Source organism: Cyprinodon tularosa, unplaced genomic scaffold, assembly GCF_016077235.1.
Source record: "Cyprinodon tularosa strain WSP-4 unplaced genomic scaffold, ASM1607723v1 ctg35, whole genome shotgun sequence".
NCBI lineage: Eukaryota > Metazoa > Chordata > Actinopteri > Cyprinodontiformes > Cyprinodontidae > Cyprinodon > Cyprinodon tularosa.
This window is the reverse complement of record NW_024039063.1, coordinates 41,628-62,457: the sequence shown is the minus strand read 5'-3', so window position 1 is coordinate 62,457 and position 20,830 is coordinate 41,628. Positions and strand designations below refer to the sequence as shown.

At 36.9% G+C, this 20,830-nt stretch overlaps 1 protein-coding gene across 2 annotated transcripts; it reads right to left on the bottom strand.

Moving 5' to 3' along the window:
- Positions 1 to 2,202: 2,202 nt before the first annotated feature.
- fam102bb (family with sequence similarity 102 member Bb) lies at positions 2,203 to 20,538 on the bottom strand. Of its 2 annotated transcripts, none has more exons than XM_038295056.1 (11): positions 20,252 to 20,538; positions 16,202 to 16,322; positions 15,931 to 15,960; positions 15,053 to 15,169; positions 14,609 to 14,655; positions 13,886 to 13,971; positions 10,594 to 10,695; positions 6,825 to 7,053; positions 3,736 to 3,872; positions 3,350 to 3,419; positions 2,203 to 3,032 (listed from the first exon to the last, which is right to left on the bottom strand). In XM_038295056.1, the coding sequence occupies exons 1-11, from the start codon at positions 20,395 to 20,397 to the stop codon at positions 2,990 to 2,992; spliced, it is 1,128 nt and encodes a 375-aa protein (XP_038150984.1). In that variant the 5' UTR covers positions 20,398 to 20,538; the 3' UTR covers positions 2,203 to 2,989. The 2 variants fall into 2 exon arrangements, with proteins under 2 accessions (XP_038150984.1, XP_038150983.1); XM_038295055.1 differs by having other exon boundaries at positions 13,877 to 13,971; positions 20,252 to 20,537.
- Between the last annotated feature and the right edge of the window lie 292 nt (positions 20,539 to 20,830).

Sequence of the window (20,830 nt, the reverse complement as noted above, 5' to 3'; positions counted from 1 at the left end):
TCACTTTACAAGAGATTAGATTTAATTAGACAACAGCTTCACAGAAGTGAAAAAGCAGCCATGTTTGTAACATGTTAGGTACCAAGATGAACACACCTGTTCGACACAGGTTAAAACATTTTATTCCAAAATAAAAGACAAAAAAAAAAACAACTTCTGACCGAGACATCTGGCAGCCAGAGTTTAGACATTTATTACTGATTTCCTTATGAAAAAGACACTTCACTTTCAGACATTTATTAAAAATGTCACATCAGCAACAAAGTATATATGTAAAAAAAAAACTTGCTTAAAATAATAAAAATACAACAAAAATAGATTTTTCAACAACTTCAACACTGGTGCAGATATCGGCATTTATGAGAACAAATTTATGTTTTGATGATAAAGAAGCAAACAATTATTTCTTCAATATAACAATGGACGGCACAATATAAGGAACAGGACATTAAAATGGGCCAGGCTTTGACAAATGATATTAGATTTGACAAAACTAACAAAACTTTAACCATGCGTGTCATAAAAATGGCAAAAACATCAAAAGCTAGTGCAGATATGAATAGAGATGCTCACTTTTGATGGGAGACGAAGATACAAAGATCCTGCAGAACCTGTTTTCACTAGTCTCCAAGCCTGCTTCAGGCAGTCAACCCGTTAAAAATAATGCATTGGGTAGTTGAGCTACTTTGTTCTACAGTATTGTGAACTTCAGACCCTAAAAGGGTGAAATGAAAACTGACTCCAAGCAGGATTATGGGGAACTTTCAACACAAATGTATTCATTACATAATATTCTCTGCTACTTTTGACAGATATCACTAAGCCCAATCTTTTGGTATGAAAAGATAATGCATAGGTACATGTTAATAAATCCAAATATAATTCAGAGATTTTAGCTATTTAATTAAAGAGTGAAATTTCAGTTGATACTAATCATAGATATATTTCAAGCATTTATCAATTTAGATGATTAATAGCCTACAGTGACTAAAAACCCAAGTTCTGTTCACTTCCTTAAAATACTCAAACCTTGCTTTTGAAATTAAAGCTGTTTAATACAGATTGAGGACATCAGACCACAGAGGAATTGCCCAAACATTCCCCCCCCCCCCCCCCCCCCCCCCCCCCCCCCACTCTAGGCCACATTAAGTTCAGGAGTTGTTTAATAAAGGAAAGATGACAAGTGGTAGTCGATGTCTTGTGTACATCTGTGTGGTATATCCTAAGGGACTGTCACATCCCATTTCAACTGAAAAAATATATCTTGTATGGGCTTTGCCTCACGAAGCTCTCCAGGCTGTGGTTCCTCCTACTGCTTATACAATTTTCAAGCCATTTTTTTTTCTCCACTCAACTTCCTGAAAATCTTTGGATGCTGTACTCTCTTTGAACAACCTGCTTCCTTTACAGCAACCGTTTACATCCTACCGTTCTTGCTAATGGTATCTTCTACTACCTGCTGGATGACTGAAAGTCATTTCTCCTCCCGACTGACTTTTTTAGATGTTTTTAGGGACGATAACATTTATTTCAAATCCCATATTGGATTAGGAGACTTTTAAATAAACTAAATTCTGGGTTTTTATTCACTTAAGGCACTATTGTAGTGTGCAACAAATCTTTACATGTTTTCACCATACAAAGTTATATAATATATAGATTTTTTTTCCATGATGTTAAAATTTATTAAAATGTACCCGTTTTCACATAAATGCAAGGAACAGTGAGCATTTTCGTCTTAGCAGTGGATCACCTAACATTTTGTTCTGTGGTTTAGTTTGTTTAGAGACAAACAGCAGAATATGTATCCGATTTACAAAAGTAAAAACTATTCAGTCAAAGATGAATGTTTGTTGATATATTTTTCCTGATCTGCAGAGCAGCAAAGATACACATCTGTACATCTGAAGCAGAACGAGATCTCTTAATGTAGAAGATATTTAGCTTTAGATAATAATCCTAACAGGATTTTTTTTTTTAGTTTTGAATTTCTTTAAGTGACCAGAACTGAGAAAGTGTAATGAATAATCATGGGTAATTTAAGGTAAATTAGGCCTGGTTCTTTTTTGAACAGGGGTTCTATTTCTATAAAAGTTTGTGAAAAATCAAGCAGACAAGCCTGTTTTTTCTTTAAAAAAGAAAGAAATATATATATATATATATATATATATATATATATATATATATATATATATATATATATATATATATATATTTTGGTAAACAAATGGAGCAATACTCTCCCGTTTTCTCTTTTCCAGTCTGGACACATTCATCACGATTCCTTCATTCACCCAACGTCAACAATATCTACTATCAATAAAAGTGGCCTCACACATACTCACCCACTCAGTGTGCATTCACACATAAAATAGCTTACATCATATGTTTTCTGTAGTAAAATATTTAAAAAACAAACAGTTATCAGTGCCGACTGCAGCATTTAAGCTGCTCATAGGCAAATGATCAGGAGGACATCCTATTTAAAAGGATATCCAAAACAATTAGAGATTAAAGGAATGTATCGAAAACGCTCTTCATCTGACCTCCCTTTGAAGGTGCACATATTTCCAGCTCCTTTCTTTAAAGTTAAAAAAACTTGATTTCATGTGAAATGCATAAACATACAGGACTTATCTATACCCAAACAGTGAAATTATTTGGCTCAGAGAACTGAGCATGAAGTAAAATAGCAGAATAAATTATTTTTTAAATCCTTTGTATTTTCGTTAGCAATGATTTTAAACCCCTTATTGGCAAATTTATGTGTTTAAACTGAAGGAGAAACACTTTTTGCTCCTGAATTACAGTATATAATGTGGCACAAATTAACACATGGGGGCGCTATAGTTATATCCACAAATCAGGCTTGACACAGTGCTGATCACGGGACTAATCAGTGTGCTGTGGGAATTAAAATATACAAATGGAAACCATTCTTTTAAATAGTGTAATGAGGTTCATTCCATCCGTGAGAGGCTGCAAAACTTTAACGCTTAATCACCACCTGCTCGTAGGCACCACCACCAACCCTGAGACGACAAAAAAAAAAATTCAATTTACAAATCACAATTTGTATATTTGTTTGAAATCCCCCCAGAAAAGATCCTGCTACTCATGCAATATCTAAAAGTAACCTAATTTTACAATAGAGCCTATCCTCAACAATGCTATGGCTTCTAAAACTTTAAGATAAAAAAAAAGCGCAATCATTACTTCATTTCATCCAAGCTTATCACACCTACATTTTCATGCTGAGTAACAATGGTGCTAACATGACGTCAAACTGACAACATTTTATAAATATATATATAAAAAAAATAAATAAAAAAAACTAGCAGAAGCTCACCTGGTGGGAAGATGATGGCTTCCCAGGGCCGTGCTTCCTCCTGGCCCGACAAACAGACGTAAACCTTCCTCTGTAGAAAACACAGTTGTAACAGTCAGTGCAGGAGGTACACACAGCCTCCTGTATAATTCTTGTCATGAGGAGCAGCCAGTTGCTAGGCAATCTAAAAATAATCATGTATCGACAGCAGCTCTTTTTTCTTAGCTTTGAGCTGAATGAGACCTTGGAAAGAAACACAATGCTGTCCTCTAAGTACAAACAACCTGACTCACGGGGTAAAGGAAGAGCACTCCTGTATTGTGCGGCAAATTCTTTTTATTCTTATAGCTTAAAAACCTTCCTGAGGTAAGATGAGTGAAAGATGTGTGTGAATCTTTGATTCTCACCTTCAGCGCTGGAGTCCAGTAAACTAGGGGTGAAATCTTGACTTTGTAAAATCTTTTCCACAACATCATCAGCATCCACCCTGGTGTCATCCATTCTCTTTAACTGAGACTCCATCGAGTCCTGTTTTATAGGATGCCTGTGGAGAACAAAATATTTCTCCTTTGAGAGACTAAGAACACAGTTTGACTTATTTGGAACAGGCTGTTAGCATCATCAAAGTTTTAGAAGTGAAGCTCACATTTTTATTATATTTCATTGTATTGTACAATATTGTACTTCTTTCTATAGTGGAGGGTTTAGCTAAGTTTAGAAAATTCTTTAAAAAAAAATTGCTAATGCACAACCCTGTACCAGCTCCGAGAGGGAACATCTATTAAAAACGTGCAAGAGCCTGCACGAGCCCATTTCTTCTTGTGCACGCTCTGTTTAAAAGTTGCTGTTTGCATTGCTCATACAAGCTTACTTTCCAAAAAAAGATTTGCAATTTTTCCACTATGTCAGACTCACTACCGGTAAGTAAAAATGGGAACGAGCACATAGGATGGCCTTACGTAAACATATCACCAGAATGATTGACATTTAGAAGGACCACTTATTTTGATGATCCACACAGAAAAAGAACATCCCCCACTATACTATACCCTTATGAGACCAGATAAAGTGCTGAGTGACCATCTGTGGTCTTTCTGAATAATGTGTTTGTTAAGAGGCAGCAACACTTGCCTGGATCTACCTACTACCTGACAAACAGGCCAGTTTGTGAGACTGAAAGGTCAACTATCTAATTACTTAGCAGTGCAGGAGCACCACAGGGGACGGTACTCGCACCATTTTTACTCTATACACCTCTGACTTCCAGTAGCAGAGTCCTGTCATCTGCAGAAACACTGTGATGATTCTGCAGTTGTTGGGTGCATCAAAGATGGACAAGAAGCCCAGTACAGAGAGCAGGTGAACCACTTTCTGAAATGGTGTGGAAACAATCATCTGATACTGAGTGTCAACAAAACAATAGAGATGATTGTAGATTTCAGAAGAAACAGGAGCAAGGGGGATAATATAAAAAAAATGGCAGAAAGTATTATTGAACTGATTTTTATCTCTGAATTACTCTTGGGCGGAGGTCTTCAACAGGGGTCTGCAACCCCTAGGGGGTCCACAGAGGTACTGCATGGGGGTCGCATACGTTTTGGTTGATTAGACTTTTTTTTTTATATTCCCCAATGCAATTTTTTCCACTAATTGAAATGTCTTTACATACACAATAACATGAATTCAACACACTGTAGTAAACAGATAAATGGAGGCAGAAGATTCACACATTCAGCGACACACAGGAGCTCTGTCGAGCCGGGCACCTTTTTATTCACAACACCTGTCCCATCAACGAGGAATCAGAATCAGAAATACTTTAATAATTCCAGGCGAAATTACTTTCGTTGCATGACTCCATATGTAATAAACTGACTATAGGACCAGTTTGACAGAACACAATTTCAAACGATGTATATAATTAGGGGGTCAATGCTCCATCTCGTCATCAGTTTGGGGGTCCTATGTCCTTTTCTTTTAAATTTATTTGTTTTGTAGTTGTTTAAAAGTTAGTTGTTTTAGTTAGTTTTTTTTTTTTTGGTCAAGCAGACTTGCAATAAGCCGACTGCTAAATTGATGCAGTCTATGACTGCATAGCTAGTTAGCTTTCATCTCCCTGAGAATCGGTCTCCGCCAGTCACGTGACTTTTGTTGCTAAGACGCCATTTTAGTTGGAAAAGGTGTAGTGTAAACAACCGCAGCATAGCTAAACGAAGGACTAAAGGCCTGTTTACATAGCAGCCTGTCCAAGATAAGTCATTACAGTTAACATAAGCCTGAAAACAGGGGCGGATTTAGGAAAATCGGTCTCCGCCAGTCACATGACATTTGTTGCTAAGACGCCATTTTAAGTGGAAAAGGCATAGTGTACCGCGCCCGAGGTAAACAATTGACGTCACTTGGCGGAGACCGATATGCTGACTTGGTGAGCATGGCCACTAGGAAAGGGAACTTCAAAAATCTAAATGAACTGTTTAGTCAGGATCAGAATTGGCTTCATTCACCAAGGTTGTGCACAAAGAAAATTGGATTTTTGTTCTACAAAGTTTTGAATGAAGGCATTTTTTAATACAAAAACATAAAAATGTACTTCCCAACTATTAGAGACTGGTTACTTTATTTTGTTCATGTCACCCCTCTCAAAGCTATACAACCCTTCTATGATTTCGCTCATCACAGTAGTACGTATATCTGGTTTTAAGCAATTCTAAAACACCTGCATGCAGAGCACTAGAGCTCCTGCTGTTTAGCTGTTGCACTGTGCTTTGCTAGGGACACACTGCGGAAAAGAAAATCACACTGAACCCCCCACAGGATGTGCATGTGGTGTTGAGATGCAAATTTGACGTCAACGTTTGAAATCTTGTCCTACAAAAAATACAAACCGGGTCTTTCTGCAAAAACTGGCTCCGAGCTAATAAACCAGGACGTGGTGCTGACAGCAGGCTGCGGTTTAAACCACCTTGCAATAAACAGAAGTCAGGGCTGGCTAGAAACAAAACTTTGAGGAAGAAGGCGGAAAATAAGAGTAAGTAAGAGAGTCAGAGTGTCATTCATTTACTTCAATCTTTTAAGTAATCTAAATTAGTTTTTTAACCAGAACTTTTTTGGAACTTTTTGAATTTTAGGAAAACATTTGTTACCATTGCAAGTATGACTTTTACAGATTAAATAACGTTTCCTTATCTCCGTCTGGAACTAAAGTGACATGCAGTTTTTCAGGTGGATTGAAACCAGACTGTGACAAGTTTGACGCAGCACTTCCTGTCACAGTTTGATGTTGTCTTGTTGTCAATGACGTTTCGTAGCAACCAGCAGTAATTCAAACTACTTGTTGATTCATAAGTGCAATAAGACTGATAGTGATAGTCCTGTTTGCATTTTTCTTAAAAAAAAAAAAAGCTAAACCAATTTAAAAATAAAGGTTGTATATAGTAAAAGGTTTTGGTTCCTGAATTCATATAACTCTGTGGTTTCTATACATATATGAACTGACCTGTTCAGTCGCTCGCAGGACGAGGCACTGCGTACTGGTGTGCCCTGTGTATTGCTCGTGGTGGCTGTAGGAGCCGGGCGTTCAGGCAGACCCGGACAGGGTTTGGGCTCCCGCTCCTCGCTCGGCTCTGGGATGCTTCCGATTCCGGTCGAGGCACTGCCCACAGAGTGATTTCTCCTGTGGCTGAACTCTGAGATGCTGGATGAGCGAGAGTGGCCTGTGCTGTAGCCTAAGAGAGACAAACTTTGATATGAACACACAGTAGGATATCTTGGGGAACATTTTTTAATCGTCAATCCCAAAAAAATTCAGCATTTTCAATCCCGTTACGATTTACAAATACTAAGAAAACGGTTTTAATATTCTCAAGTTCATTTTTCAACCAATCCGAATATGAATAAAAAAATTTGGTCTCTTTCAATAATGCAATTCACAAAATGGATCAGCATAAATTAATTACACAGTGAAATGTTAGTTAATATTTTAAAGAGCAAATTAAAAAATTACAGTAAAGTTGATGGGAGGGGGGAAAAGTTTAGAGGAAAAAGTAAAAAGGAAAGAAAAACTGCAGCAAAACCAATTCAGCAGTTATGGGAAGATCCAGCAGATGTGGACTGCAGCTCTGCTCGGATGGGTTTAATCTTAGGGGGTGAACCATAAAGACCCGATGGACTTCAGAGATGCTAAACTGTTCATGGATAAACTAACTCCGTTCTTGTGTGTAACTGTTTGAATAATTTAATGTTTACCAGAAACTTCTCTTTAAATAGTTTGAATTGCACACAAGATGAGACGATAGAAAGATGGCCTTCGTCAATTTGAATTTTGTGTATCATTTGATCTTTGTTTTTTTTTTCTGTTGCAAAACAAAATGGCAAAAAGGAAATATCAATTTTTGTTTAATGTTTTTCTGTTTCGATAACCTCAATGCAAAAAAATTTTTTTCTTTTAGCCATTTAAATCCCAAATAAAATATACAGCTTTAGTTTTAAGTATTAATAACAGCAGCGTTGTGTCAGAAAAAATTAGTGCAACTGTTGTAGGTTAAAATTCAACCAGGGATTGGGTAAAGCATGAAGGATTTGGAAATATTAAAGAATTTAAAACAGACTTTTTTGTTTTAAAGTAAAGGAAAATAATAACATACATGTAGGGTTACAAAATGGCTTACTTGAGACATTGTAAAAAAAAAAACTGATAAGCAGTGCCAACTGTCTTTTAGTTGCAAACTGTCACTTTTTGGCAAGCGATGGATGTTTCTGCAGAAATACTATGAGACTAAATGCATTGGCTGCATTTAAACCTTCACCTGCATTGAATACAGAAATAGGAAGAAAAAAAAAACATCCTAAAATTGGCATGTTTTGCGCTGTTATTGAGCCACACATTACTGTGTTATGAGGCTTTTTTCAGGGTTTTGCATTGAGCACAACATATGAAGAAGCAACACTCTAATATATACAGCATTCTATGTATGTTTTTATTTTGAAATCTAGATACTGAGGTACAAAAATAGGAAATGCTGAGTTGGTTGCCAGGGGACCCGTACATAGAATCAGAGATGGGGCTGATTTTGTTGTAGTGATGTTGTCCAGTTAACATTGATAGGTTAGATAATAATCTGTTAGTCACAACATCCTCTAAATAAGACAAAAACGTTCATAGTGAGACGTTCACTATTTCAGTGCTGCTTAAAACTTAATGCACCAGATGTTTTGACTATGATTATAGGTTCTGCCAGAAGGTTTATATAGAGCAGAAAACTCATACTTAAAGTCTTAAGCCCTCTTCTTCAATGAAAACTAAAATTCAATACCAATTGGAAATTATGCTTTCAAAGACTGGAGAAGGTTTTAACCATCAAACAAACTAGCCTGACCTTGATCACATAAAGTTGGGGTCTAAAACCTTTTCCATTCAAAGATCCCCTTTTGTCACTGCTAATACTAATAAAATGTAATAGAATCAGATAGATCCATCATAAATAAAAGAAAATATAGAGGATAGAAAATAGAACAATCAAAAGCTCACCTAAACACATAAAGCATATAGTTAAAGCTATTCAATAACTTTTAAAAGCCTTGTACTGAATATGTGCTGTTGTTGTTAATATTAAAAGTATATCTCATATGTGAGAGGATTTGTCGGCTCTGGAGCTGCAGGCTGCAGATCCCTGAGATAGAGAGGCTATGGAGTAAAGTCAGGAGAAGGAGGAAACAGACTGAGCAATCCAGAAGAACTACAGGTCCTCATTTAAGCAACCTGAGCTTCTTTAACATCTCAGATAACAGTTCAAATAATAAGCTAAACCAGACGGCAGTGTTTTAAAACTGGGATCAGATCCACTTTGAACCTCTATATTAGGGTTCTTCATTTTAGGCTTCGAGGTTCAGCTATCTGAACCTTTTAGATGCTTCTCTGCTTAAACACATTCAAGAAAGGTTCAATTAGAATAAAAATAAAATTGGTAAGGACTACAGCCAAAAATTTCAGCGGTCACCATAGGTGCTGCTCAAACAGTGCTGTCAGTAAGGAAGGAGGTAGGAAAAGGAGCATGTATGCTTCCTGTCATAGCTCCTCAAAGGAGCTTGCTAGGTTCCTAACTGAAGCTAAGGACTAAAAGTATAAGCAATCCCACAGTACATTAAATGACTTTTGATATTATTGAATCATATCCTGTGTTTGAAACATGCATATATATACTGTATATAATATATGGAGTGCTTGCTTCAATTTGACAACATAATCCATGTGTGTTTCTGTTGTCCAACAATTCCAAAAAGGCTGGCGAGGAAATGGTACAGAAGTCTGAAGTTCCTTTCATAGCCACCATAGAGATCTCACTGATGATCCCATAAAAAGTGAAAGGGAGGAGCTAGGGGCTACCGTTTGATTTATTGTTTAAAGAATCTGGTCATTACCAGAAACTCGTCATCATTCAGGGTTTTGCATCAATAGGTTAAGTGAATCTCTTTGTATTTTGCTTTGAGATGACCTTTCATTATAATAGCATCAATTGAGCATATGCACTGAGTTCATACATTTTGCTTTTCAGTAGGCCAACATTTATTTAGCAAAATGTGTTTTCTTCATTGGTCTTGATTTAAAAAAAAAAAAGAATTTGGGGTTTTTATCAGCTGTATGCCATGATTATCTAAGTCATAAGGAAGTTTTCAACATGCCACTCTGTCACGAAAGCAAACAAAAAAAGACTTTAACTTTTTAACTGATTTAATATGCTCCCAAATTTAAATTATAAATGATTTGGCTAAAGGCATTAAGCGGCACATAGGCATAACAGTATTTCCACTTGTGATGATCAATGATTTCACTTTTTTGCTACTAAAGTTTCAAAGTCGTGACGCTTTCGTTTCTGCAGGAAGCCAGTTTAAATCAAGACATCTGAGGGTATCAGACCGCTCGCATAGAAGAGATGACTTCCTGCAAACTAATCTGAGATTTAAATGAATCTTATAAACATTTGCACGAAGCAGAAAAAAACCTGTTTCTACCCTTCATGAGCGACCTATTACAGCTGATCTCTGTGCATCTCCACTTCCTCTAATCGTTTATTAGTGCCATTTGATCTGCCTGTGGTGGTAAGTCGAGCCCCCTGCTTTGAACAGGAACCGTGAAGCGTTCCTGCAAACTGATTTCATTTCCTCCATCCTCCTGGAACTGAAGGTTACTTTTAAATTTACTTGCATCACTGAACAGCAGGAGAAAAAGAAAAGACATTACAGGTCTTTAGAGATTGTAATCTTTGTACCTGAGAGTTTGGACTGCTGACTGGCGTAGCTGGATGTTCGGGAGTGGCCACAGCCCCCCAGATCGTCTGACATTGCGGGACACTTCCCTTCTCGACTTTCACCTGGAAAAGAATGGACAAAGTGGAGGATGAAAAACAAAAGCTTTGCACTTAAACATTTTAGCATAAATAACTTTAATATTATGTGTGCCTGTTTTTTTTTTTTTTTTTTTTTTATCAGCAACCTCAATTTTTAGAATAAAGCTCATGCTGAATGAACTACAACTTTGATGGAAATAATCTTGGTCATCGGGAAAAAGGTGGACAAGTATGAAAAATAGTCAGTAAAAATAAATGTAGGAAGTTGTTGCAGAACGCCCAACTGTTCATGGCTGATTTTCTCTAAAAAAAGAAAGAAAACTGCATTCCTATAAAAATAATATCCTAATCATCAAAATGCTCTCTTAATTCCATTGCCTGAAATTTAATAAGATTTAATCAACTGAAATTTGACTAATTTTGAAACTACTACAGGGTGTAAAATTTATTTTAAAAAGGTGCTGCGGAAATAAAAAACTTAGTTTGACCTAGGATAATGAAAAAAAAAAGCCTGGATATATCAGTCGACTGTCTCTCTTTACTTTCTAGCATTAATGCTCAAATACCCAAACATCTAGAATTAAACATCTATTGGTCCAGTATAACTGAAAATGGGTCATGATCTGGTCTTTCAGCAAAATAAATGAGCCTCTATTAAAGGTATAGTGGGCGATCATTTATTTCCGGGTGGATCATCAAAATAAGTGGTCCTCCTAATTGTCAGTTATTCTGGTGATATGTTTACGTAAGACCGTCCTACATGCTAATCCCCAATTAGCTATCTTTTTCTGCATATGCGCACTTTTAGACGTACAGTAGATGTGTGGTGAGCTACGCTTTCAGACAGTCATTAAACCTCACCTTTCTAACCGCGATTCTTTGAAAATGGACGAGGGTTGTAAGAGAAATAGTGTCTATGAAGTGTATGAGAAGTCTTCCTGCCTGAACTTAAAGTAGCCACGACACCCCCCCCCCCCCCCCGTCCTACTGCTCAATAGAAAATAAGCAACAATGCTTAGAAAAATAGTACCGTCATTAGACCACCACATTTTACAAATACCACCCCCCACAGTCCTATTTTTAACCATGTGAAAGCCCACAGGTCAGAACAGATTGCAGTTGATCTAAAAGAGCCTCTTTAAATTATACATGAAAGAGCTGTGCTCTTCGCAAGCATTCGGCATTGCAATGTGTTCACACATGAAGACACAGGACTAAAGGGAGGAGAGGAGACAGATAGCAGAAGGGGACAGCTGGGGAAGAGATTCTGATGTAAAAGGGAATAAGGGATAAAAAGCAAATTATGGATGCATAAAAGCAAAAAAAACGAATAAAAAAATTATTAAATAGATAATTTCCGGGAGGAAAAACAGCCTCACACATTATAATAAGCAGGAAACTTTTTATGCCTTATAGAAGTGTATAAAGCTTTAAGAATACATAAAGGAAGAGGTTGTGGATTATGTGAACATAACTAGATTTTGGTTGCCTTTAAACAGTCATAAAATCATTTTGGATAATAAAGTTGAAAATGGGAAAAAAAACTCCAGAAATGTCAAGTTAAACCAAGTCAGATTTCGTGAATCACTTACAGCAAGATGCTGCGCATCTTCAATAAGTCTGTTGTGGAGTTTTGTTTGTTCTGACTTAAAGAAACCCACAAAGCTAATAAAGAAGGCCAGCTCTGTTCTAGGAAGCCATTTATGAATTCTTCATAAAGTGAAGAACACTATGGATGGAATTGAGCATCCTCTTCAGAGGACTATTAAACACTTCTCCAGCTCTGGAGAAGTGAAACACTTCTCCAGAGCTGGTGCAAGACAGACCTATACCTACAACTATAAACATCTACAACACATCGGGAAAAAAAAAGCCAATGAGTTATAACATTTAACTTCCCTTTGGGATTAATGAAGTATTTTTGAACTGTATAGAATGAAATATTCATGCATCATTGCTTTAGAAAATGAACTTACAGAAAGATGATAAATCCTGACTTTGTTCACCAGATGGTTTGCTACGCCGAACCGCTCGGCTCAGCTGCTGTGATAAAATGCTGCAACGCTGCAGCTAATGACTGGAGGGAAAGCCCTGGATTATCAGTTTAGACAGCACTGTTATTTACTTATTCGCTGACACAGTTTAGTAGGTTGCTCTGAAAAGCAGACCATGTGCAGACTTAAGACCCAGTCCTGCTGCGCGCGCTTAGCTGACCTGTGTCTTAATGACTCAATGAGTCGACTTTATCTTACCAGATGTTTGTTTTTCTATGTCAAGTGTGAGAGAAGACTTAAGTACTTAAGTGTTCTATCTGCATGAGGTGCCACAGCAAACACTACTTAGTCTGCCTCACAAAAGTATTTATACAAAACAAACTTTTTTTTTTTTTCTTTTTCTCAGCAACCACAAACTTTAGTCCTTTTAATTTTGATTGTATGAGATGGGGCAACAGAGAACTGTAAAGAATCATGACGTGGAAGAAAAATGATGCATAACTTTTTTTTTTCTTCTTTTTTGTACGAATACACTTACTCGAAAAATAAGCTTACATTATGTTCTTAGTCTACCGGACTCTATGCTTTTAGCGCCACCTTTCACTGCAACTAAAACCATAAATGCTTTTGGGTGAGTCTTTACCAGTTTTGCACATTTGATGTTTGCAAAATAGCTGAAGTTCTGTTCGATTGGATCAAAGCAACTGTTAACAGAAGTTTCTAAGTCTTGTCAGAGATTCTTAATAATTAGATTGAAAACTCCCTGTACTTTACTGAGTTACTCTAATCTAATTCTCCACCATTCTCTTATAGATCTGGCTGCATGCCTACCATCACTGTTACAGTAAAAGCAGAACCTCTGCCCCAGTTTAGTCTTCTGCAGCTTCAAACAGGCCCTGTATTCAGTTCCCTCCATTAGCCCTAACCAGCTTCCATGTCCCTGCTGAACAGAGGCATTACTACACCATGATGCCACCTCCTCCATGTTTCACTGTAGGTTACGTTCCTTCAGGATGATGTTGGGTGTTGGTTGCATTTTATTCTAGTTTGCCCTACAGGCCAGACTTCTGGTGGCTTACTTTCCAATTTACCATATAGAGCTAGGGATGACACGTGAAGAGCATGACTCACAGATTCACCATTGTTAGGACAAAGATGCCTGAAGACGTTTCAATAAACTAAAAGGGATGATGTGGCGTGATTAGTTTCACCAGAGAAACCTTTCTGCGAGTCTCCTCCCTTCCTCTCCTCAAGCAGGCTCTCTCCATCACTCTGGATCCCGATCACCGTGGCTGTGGATGGAGGCCTGGTAACAGTAGAAAGACAATGCATCTTTATTTTCCTCCTTGTATTTCAATGAGTCCTTTATTTGTTTTAAGGAAAAAAACAACGGAACACAGGCAGGCTGATGCTGATTTCAGTTTCAGAATAAGGATTAATATCAACCCCAACAAAATTCTTAGTATAAGAAATTTCACATTAAAGAATAGGAAAGCAAATTATTGTCATTAATCATCGAATGTTCTTCTCTGTTAATTTTTCGGTCCACTTTTATACAATAAGTCTAATAATCCTTCCAAACCGCAAAGGATTACTGAAAATAAAGCCATCATTAGAATTCCATACAGATTAAACCTTCCCTGACTGCAAATGTCAGACGTCACATTTCCCCAGTGGATCAGGCTGCAATCAAAACAAAATACCAACAAATAAACATGAGACTTAATGAACCATTTCTGTTCATTAAGCCTCTGTTTAAAAAATAGCAGAAGATTGTGGGACTTAAATGTTCTTGAAGTGATTATCCAAAATATTTAGGATTATACAACTAATTCCATATTAAAGCATAGCTGTAGACAACATGAGCTTAGTAGAAGCTAACGTTGACTTAGCTGTCCCATTTAATATCACACTATGGTATAAAACTTATTTATTTAACTTACGTTTTGAAACAGGGATCCCCTGACATGAGCTGTGTGCCAATGATAACCTAGAAAGAATAAAACGTAAAATTGTTTATTACGGTACATATTCCCAGCTATTAAAAAAAGAAAATTTATTAGGAAAAACTTTATAAAGCTTGCAAACCCACAAAACAGGGCCACGGTTGCCATTGGTAACTGTTAAATAATATTGATCAGCTGGCTCTTTTAAATACACACATGCTTTGCATGGACCAATGTGGATGTAAAATGGGTCAAAGGTGAGGTGGAGCCTTGGATGTAAACCTTGAAGCACAGCTGTGATATATACAGTAAAATGACTTGGTTTTATGTGTCCACGTGGTTTAATAAATCCACTTAATGTTTTATAAATGAGACCCAAGGGCTATATTTCTTACATACAGGGGAACTAAACTGAGTCTTCTGTGGGTAAATGATTGTTACCTTGAGAATGGAGTTATCCTGCCGGGTATTTTTGGTATCATATCCTTCCAGAAGACACCTCCGAGTCGTATTTCCTGAGCCGGCGAACTCTGCTAAATTCAGATCTGCAAAACCGAGCTGAAGGAGACAAAAACAAGCCTCATGTCTGGAGAAACTGATCCTTTTTCCCCATCAGCAGTATGACCTTTTAATGCAAAATTATGAGATGCAGGGACATGAAACGAATCAAACGATCCGTATATAAGAGTACTCCAAAGCTTTTTACACTACATTTACTCATTCACACACCTAACCCACCAGTTACAAGACAAACCCTTCATAATAAGCCATCCTTGTACCAAACAGGTTTTTAAATGGGTATTTATATATATAGCTATTGCACAGGCTATTAAATACTGATTTCACATTAGTTATTGCACAAGTTATTACAGTTATAGTGCTGATATAGTACTGTTAACTTGTCTAAATATGTAGAAAGCAGAGGCCAACGTTTCTTAGCTGCTCTTTAAAACGGTAAAAACAAAGGTTTGTGCCATTAATGAAAAGCAAGTATTGATCCTCATAAGCCTATAAAAGGCTACAAGAAACAGCTACTCACTAACACTTTCATGTATCTACAGTAAGCAATAATAGAGAGTAAAAAATATATATATATATTATAGTAGTACTTTGAAGACTGGGCAAGGAGCCCGGGTTATCGTGCCAAGACTCCCACTGTGATGGTTGTAAAGAAAATAAAAGAATCCACATCTAAAGCTGACTGTTAATGAGCTCCAATTAGACAACTTCATAAGGACAATTTGTATTAGAGTTTAGGTTAAGAGCTTTAATATCTGTGCCAATATTAGTGCTGCTCCCTGTAAGCACATAAGAGTTACCTTTGCATACGCCTTTCCTCCCTTCAGCTCCTGAAGAAAAGAAGCAAAAACATATTTCAGAGCAAATAGAGGACAGAAAATAACTCAATCTGCCAGTTTGTAACCCTGAAACATCAGATGATGGAAATTTAAAGTGATTTGGTTCATGTTCTGCCAGGTTTCACATCCATCAGCCGGGTTTCGGTTAAACACATCCCACGCAGAACTTTCAGAACATTTAAGACACTAAAAATGTTACATGAAAACACTTATTGGTGCAAAATTGCTGTACCTTTCTCACAGACACACGACATATGCAGGGGTCCAGCACGCCTGTTCCTGCACTGGCGCTCATCTTGCAGGGGAAAGAAAATCGCTTCCTCCATCGAACGCAGTTGGCCTGCACCGGCTCCCTGTTACAGGAAATCACAAAGAATTAGCTCACCTTTAAACACTGTTTAAGGTCAGATAGTAGTGTATGTATGGGTGCAGGGGTCTGCGTCCTGCATTCTTAAAGGCCAGACTCCAACTGACTGTTGAGGAAGCCAAGGGTGATTGTTGGAGCAACATCAAGACATTTTTGTTTGAGCACAAAAAGAAAAGAAAAGAAAAAAAAAACAAAAAAAAAACAAGCATGGACGTAAGAGTTAAAAATAGCAATTTATGGTTTTCTTTGAGATCAGATCTGCTGCAGATTAATTGGTGCCTCTCTAGAAGGAATATTATTATTGTTTATGGAAGCCATTAGACTTTATTATGGAACAATTTTCAACCAATTTCAAATTCAAATTCAACCAATAATCAAACTGGTAACGACAGACAAGTTAGAAAAGCCTTTTCATTTGCAACCCATTCAGGATTACTTCAATTTGCTTCAATTACCCGACTTTCATAAGCCACAGGTATTCCCTGTTTAAAAAGCACTCCGGTCAATATGATTATAACCTCATTTTTTTACAGATAAAAAAACAAAAACAAAAAGTTGTCTTCTTGTTTTCCGTTTATTGATTCATCTAACAATGCCAGAAACATGGCTTCCCATTCTGTCGTCAGGTTAGGCTGCACGTGAGTCGTGCCCCCTGCTCTGAGCAAAAAGGCTGAGATGAAGCTGTGTGCGTGGGCAGAATTACGATACCACAGATGGCTTCACTTTCACCAGCCCTCTCTCCTCTCCCACTCACATCACTGCACAACTCCAATCTGTTTATACAGCCCATCATGCCGTAAATTATCTGGCATTTTGCTGGACATAAAAACCAAATATAATAGAGTTTTTTTTTCTTCTTTTTTTTGCAGAAAGAAATTTGAAATTAAAAACTGGGTTAAAGCTACTCTAAAGGTATAAGATTTCAAACCAACACAGTGATAATGAGATTAGACATCCAGGCTCATATCCTGCACAGCATCACTGCCTATAAATGAAAAACAGCAGATGTGTGACTAATGTTGGACAAATGCTTACTTCATCCCGGGGATCTTCTGAGGGTGAACCTTCAGAGTAAGAGAGGGAACTCCCCGTCAGCTGGACATTGTGTGCTTCGGGAATTCTGGCTCGTGTTCATGCTTCATGCTCTACGGCTCCGAGCGTTTTTTTTTTTTTGTGTGTGTGTGCAGCAAAATCCTATTAGCCGGTGTGAGTAGCTCTGTGTTAAACCAGATCTCCCCTTGTTTCTCTGCATGGTTCAGATGCCTTACAAAAAAAAAAATCTACATCTGCTCTACATTAAAAGACACTAGCCAAAGAAGTTCACTTAAAAATATATATAAATGAAACAGCTGCATATTTTTGAAATTGGACCCTGATTATGAGTGATGCTCCAATCACTGGGTGAGAGATTGGAATCAGCCATTTTTTCAAGTCAGCATTTGGTCAAATGGAGGGGAAGGGGAAAGGGAAGGGAACCCCCCACCCTCCCTGACAAAATTGATGCATGCATTAAAACCATGAACTCACACTATCTTTGTTCTATAAATGCCCTCAGCTAACAGCAAGATCTCCTTTTGCTTAAAATAAATCCAGTTAGGTTAAGGACGAAGCTTTCTTACCACATTACTACTACTATCAAAGAACCTAAAAAACATTTTGCACATTTATAAACATTAGACTTGAATCAGCTGAGCATTAAAAGCATGATAGCTGCTTCTCAGTAAATGTAAAAAGGAAAAAAACAGATGTAAGCTTCACTGAAGGAAATAAATGGGGTAAAGAAAAAACAATTAGATAAGCTTTAAACCACATCTGTTGTTGCAGCAAACCCATAAGCATCCTGAGTTATCCTGACTGTTTTTTGTCTTTTTTTATCTGAATCAATTTTTTGTGGAAATTTTTGAGGAAATACTGCTTCATCAACCATTTCCACCCTGAGGACCACATTCAAAACATCGCCCCCCCATTGAAAGCCTTAAGACTGATATAATTTATGAGCATCACCCGCTTGACTTTCCTTGCGTCATTCTTTCAGCAGAAACAGCAGAAACATGAGTCAGATACTCCAGGGTTAACGTGAATAAAGGATATAGGTCATTTCCTCTCAAATTCAACAGCTCTGATGGCGTATTTTACACATTTTAACACAGGTTAGAATTGTAACACACAGCAGAATCGCTTCAGTTCCTCTCATGTTTATGCTTTTATTTTGTTTTTTTTATAGCGAATGTCTCATGATCCTGATGGGGCAAAGTCAACCACTCTGCTTGTTATGTTCATTCTTTTTTATTTGTATCAGTTAATGAATAATTGAAGCGTTATAATAGAAAAAGAGACGTAGACATCTTTCTGTTACAGTCCATTTCATGATGCTCACATATTTACAGCATGTGCTGAAGCATATTGAGTTATTCCAAAAAAAAAATCACACACTGTTAAACCGAAAAGAAAAATACACAGATCTTCTGGAATGGTCAGGACTGAAGATGTTCATATGAAAAGGGATTTAAAATGAACAAAATCAGCAACATTTGGAAACATTCCTTTTTGAAGTTTGGATTTAAGTTAAAGAAGCTACTGGAATGGTTTCCTCCGAGTTAAAGTACTTAAACAATGTTGGATTAAAACATTTTTTTTCTATAAAAATGTACCGCTTCATCTTCCTGATAGGAAGTGATAACTTTTTCTCTTCTGATTAGAACTATGCTGAGTCAGCACTGTGACCAAACACACGCTGGTTGAACCGGACGTTACCCATCAGGGTAAAATTGTGTTTTTCAAGCATTATTTTTTAAACAAAGTTTTCATTTCTATTTGCCTGTTGATGTTTTGTTCAAACAATTGCATCTGGTGCGTAACTCTGCATGCAAACCTTGAAATCAGCAAGTCTCTTCTTTATTACTTTCATTCTTTAGTCTTTCCACCCTTTTTTTCCTGAGAGAATGTTTAAACTAGAAACTAGGTCTGAAACAGTGATTCAGATTATTTCTGATAAACCAATCCAAATAACTGTCAACTGGACAAGATATTTAATATTTAAAATCTTTGTAATCATGATCTAGCTTTAATTCCCGAAATTGATGTTTTTAAATGTTGAGTTGACTTCTTTTTTTTTATATTTTAGCCACTTACAATGTTTTTAAAATGTGCCATAATGCATTTTCTTTTTTCTTTCTTTCTTGTTTTTTTTAGATGTTATTTTGCTAAAAGTATATTATGCATTTACCAACACCATGAACATCTGCTGCCTCACTAGAAATACAGCAATCTTTGAACTTAATTTGAAAATCAAAAAATAACCTTTGCAGATTTTGTTATGACCGGTGCATATATAAAAAAAAAAATCAGCATTTTATAAATAAAGTTTCTGCTTTGCAAGGACTTTAAATTTTTGATCTATCAAATGTAAGCTTTAAATCCTTCAGCACTAAGTTTAAGTCAATAAAATGCACAAATCAACCTTTCCAGGGATCTAACCTGCAGACTCCACAGCATCTGGATTATGGTGCATGTCCATCCCTGACCTATGACCCCTAACTTACACAAAATTAGTGACAATATTTCACTATCCAACACACATGTGTTGTTTTGGAGGTAATGTTAGCTAAATTTAAAATACCGTAACATCTACTCTGAAAACACAAATAAAATGACAGACCCCTCCTTTTTCTTGACTAAATATCTTATATTAGACATAAAGATATTACAATATGGTTATATTTGACACATTTTATATCTCCATCAGTGGTCTATGACCATAAACAAACCTTTAAATCGACTAAAAGACTCGTTAATCTTTTAGCCGTTGAGATAAATATATAATAACGACTTACACCACAGAGTCTGATGCTAAAAACAATAAATTGGTTTAACTATAGTGGCTCAATTCAAACTATTTGTCTTTTCTTATTTTACCTTGAAGACTCCTCTGAGAATCCGCCATCCAGCAGCCTGACTTTACAGAAGAGGACACCGTTGACGATGGGGACCGACGACAGCTCATCCAGCTCAAAATCCACCCTGAACTTGAATTTCTTCTTCTTCATCATCATTAAATCCATATACAGCCTCGGCGGTTACGAGAAGATGCTCCGAGCCCAGGAGTGGCAGACATTACAGCCCCATTGTGTTCGCCTAGTCTGGTTCAGGGACCGTTGCTGCGAGAGGTTGAAGCTACGGTTGACAACAGGCCGTCAACGGAACAGAGCAAACCCAAACCAGATCTACTTCCTGTTTTATCCTTCATAATAAAAGCACCTGATCTTACCACGCGCTCATTTAGGGATTCTTTTGTGCTTTTATTCTCTGAAACTAATCGTACATGCATATTTATAAACAATTTTTTTGAAACTGTCCCTTTTTTTTTTACTTATGTGATTTTTATCTCAAAACATGAGCAAGAAATCAGGTTTTCGGTTTATATTAACATGTGGATTAATTAGATTTTGAACCCAGTTTTGTTTCTTTGATACAACTTAGTAATCAAACTTTAAG

What these genes read in the sequence shown, in the direction of transcription:
- fam102bb (XM_038295055.1), bottom strand. Translation starts at nt 20,397, where the DNA reads ATGGATTTAATGATGATGAAGAAGAAGAAATTCAAGTTCAGGGTGGAT. An exon ending in GAGGAAAGGCGTATGCAAAG is followed by an intron (nt 15,170 to 15,930) that starts GTAACTCTTATG and finishes TGTCTCCTTCAG; the next exon opens with CTCGGTTTTGCAGATCTGAA. An exon ending in TCAGCAGTCCAAACTCTCAG is followed by an intron (nt 7,054 to 10,593) that starts GTACAAAGATTA and finishes TGTCTCTCTTAG; the next exon opens with GCTACAGCACAGGCCACTCT.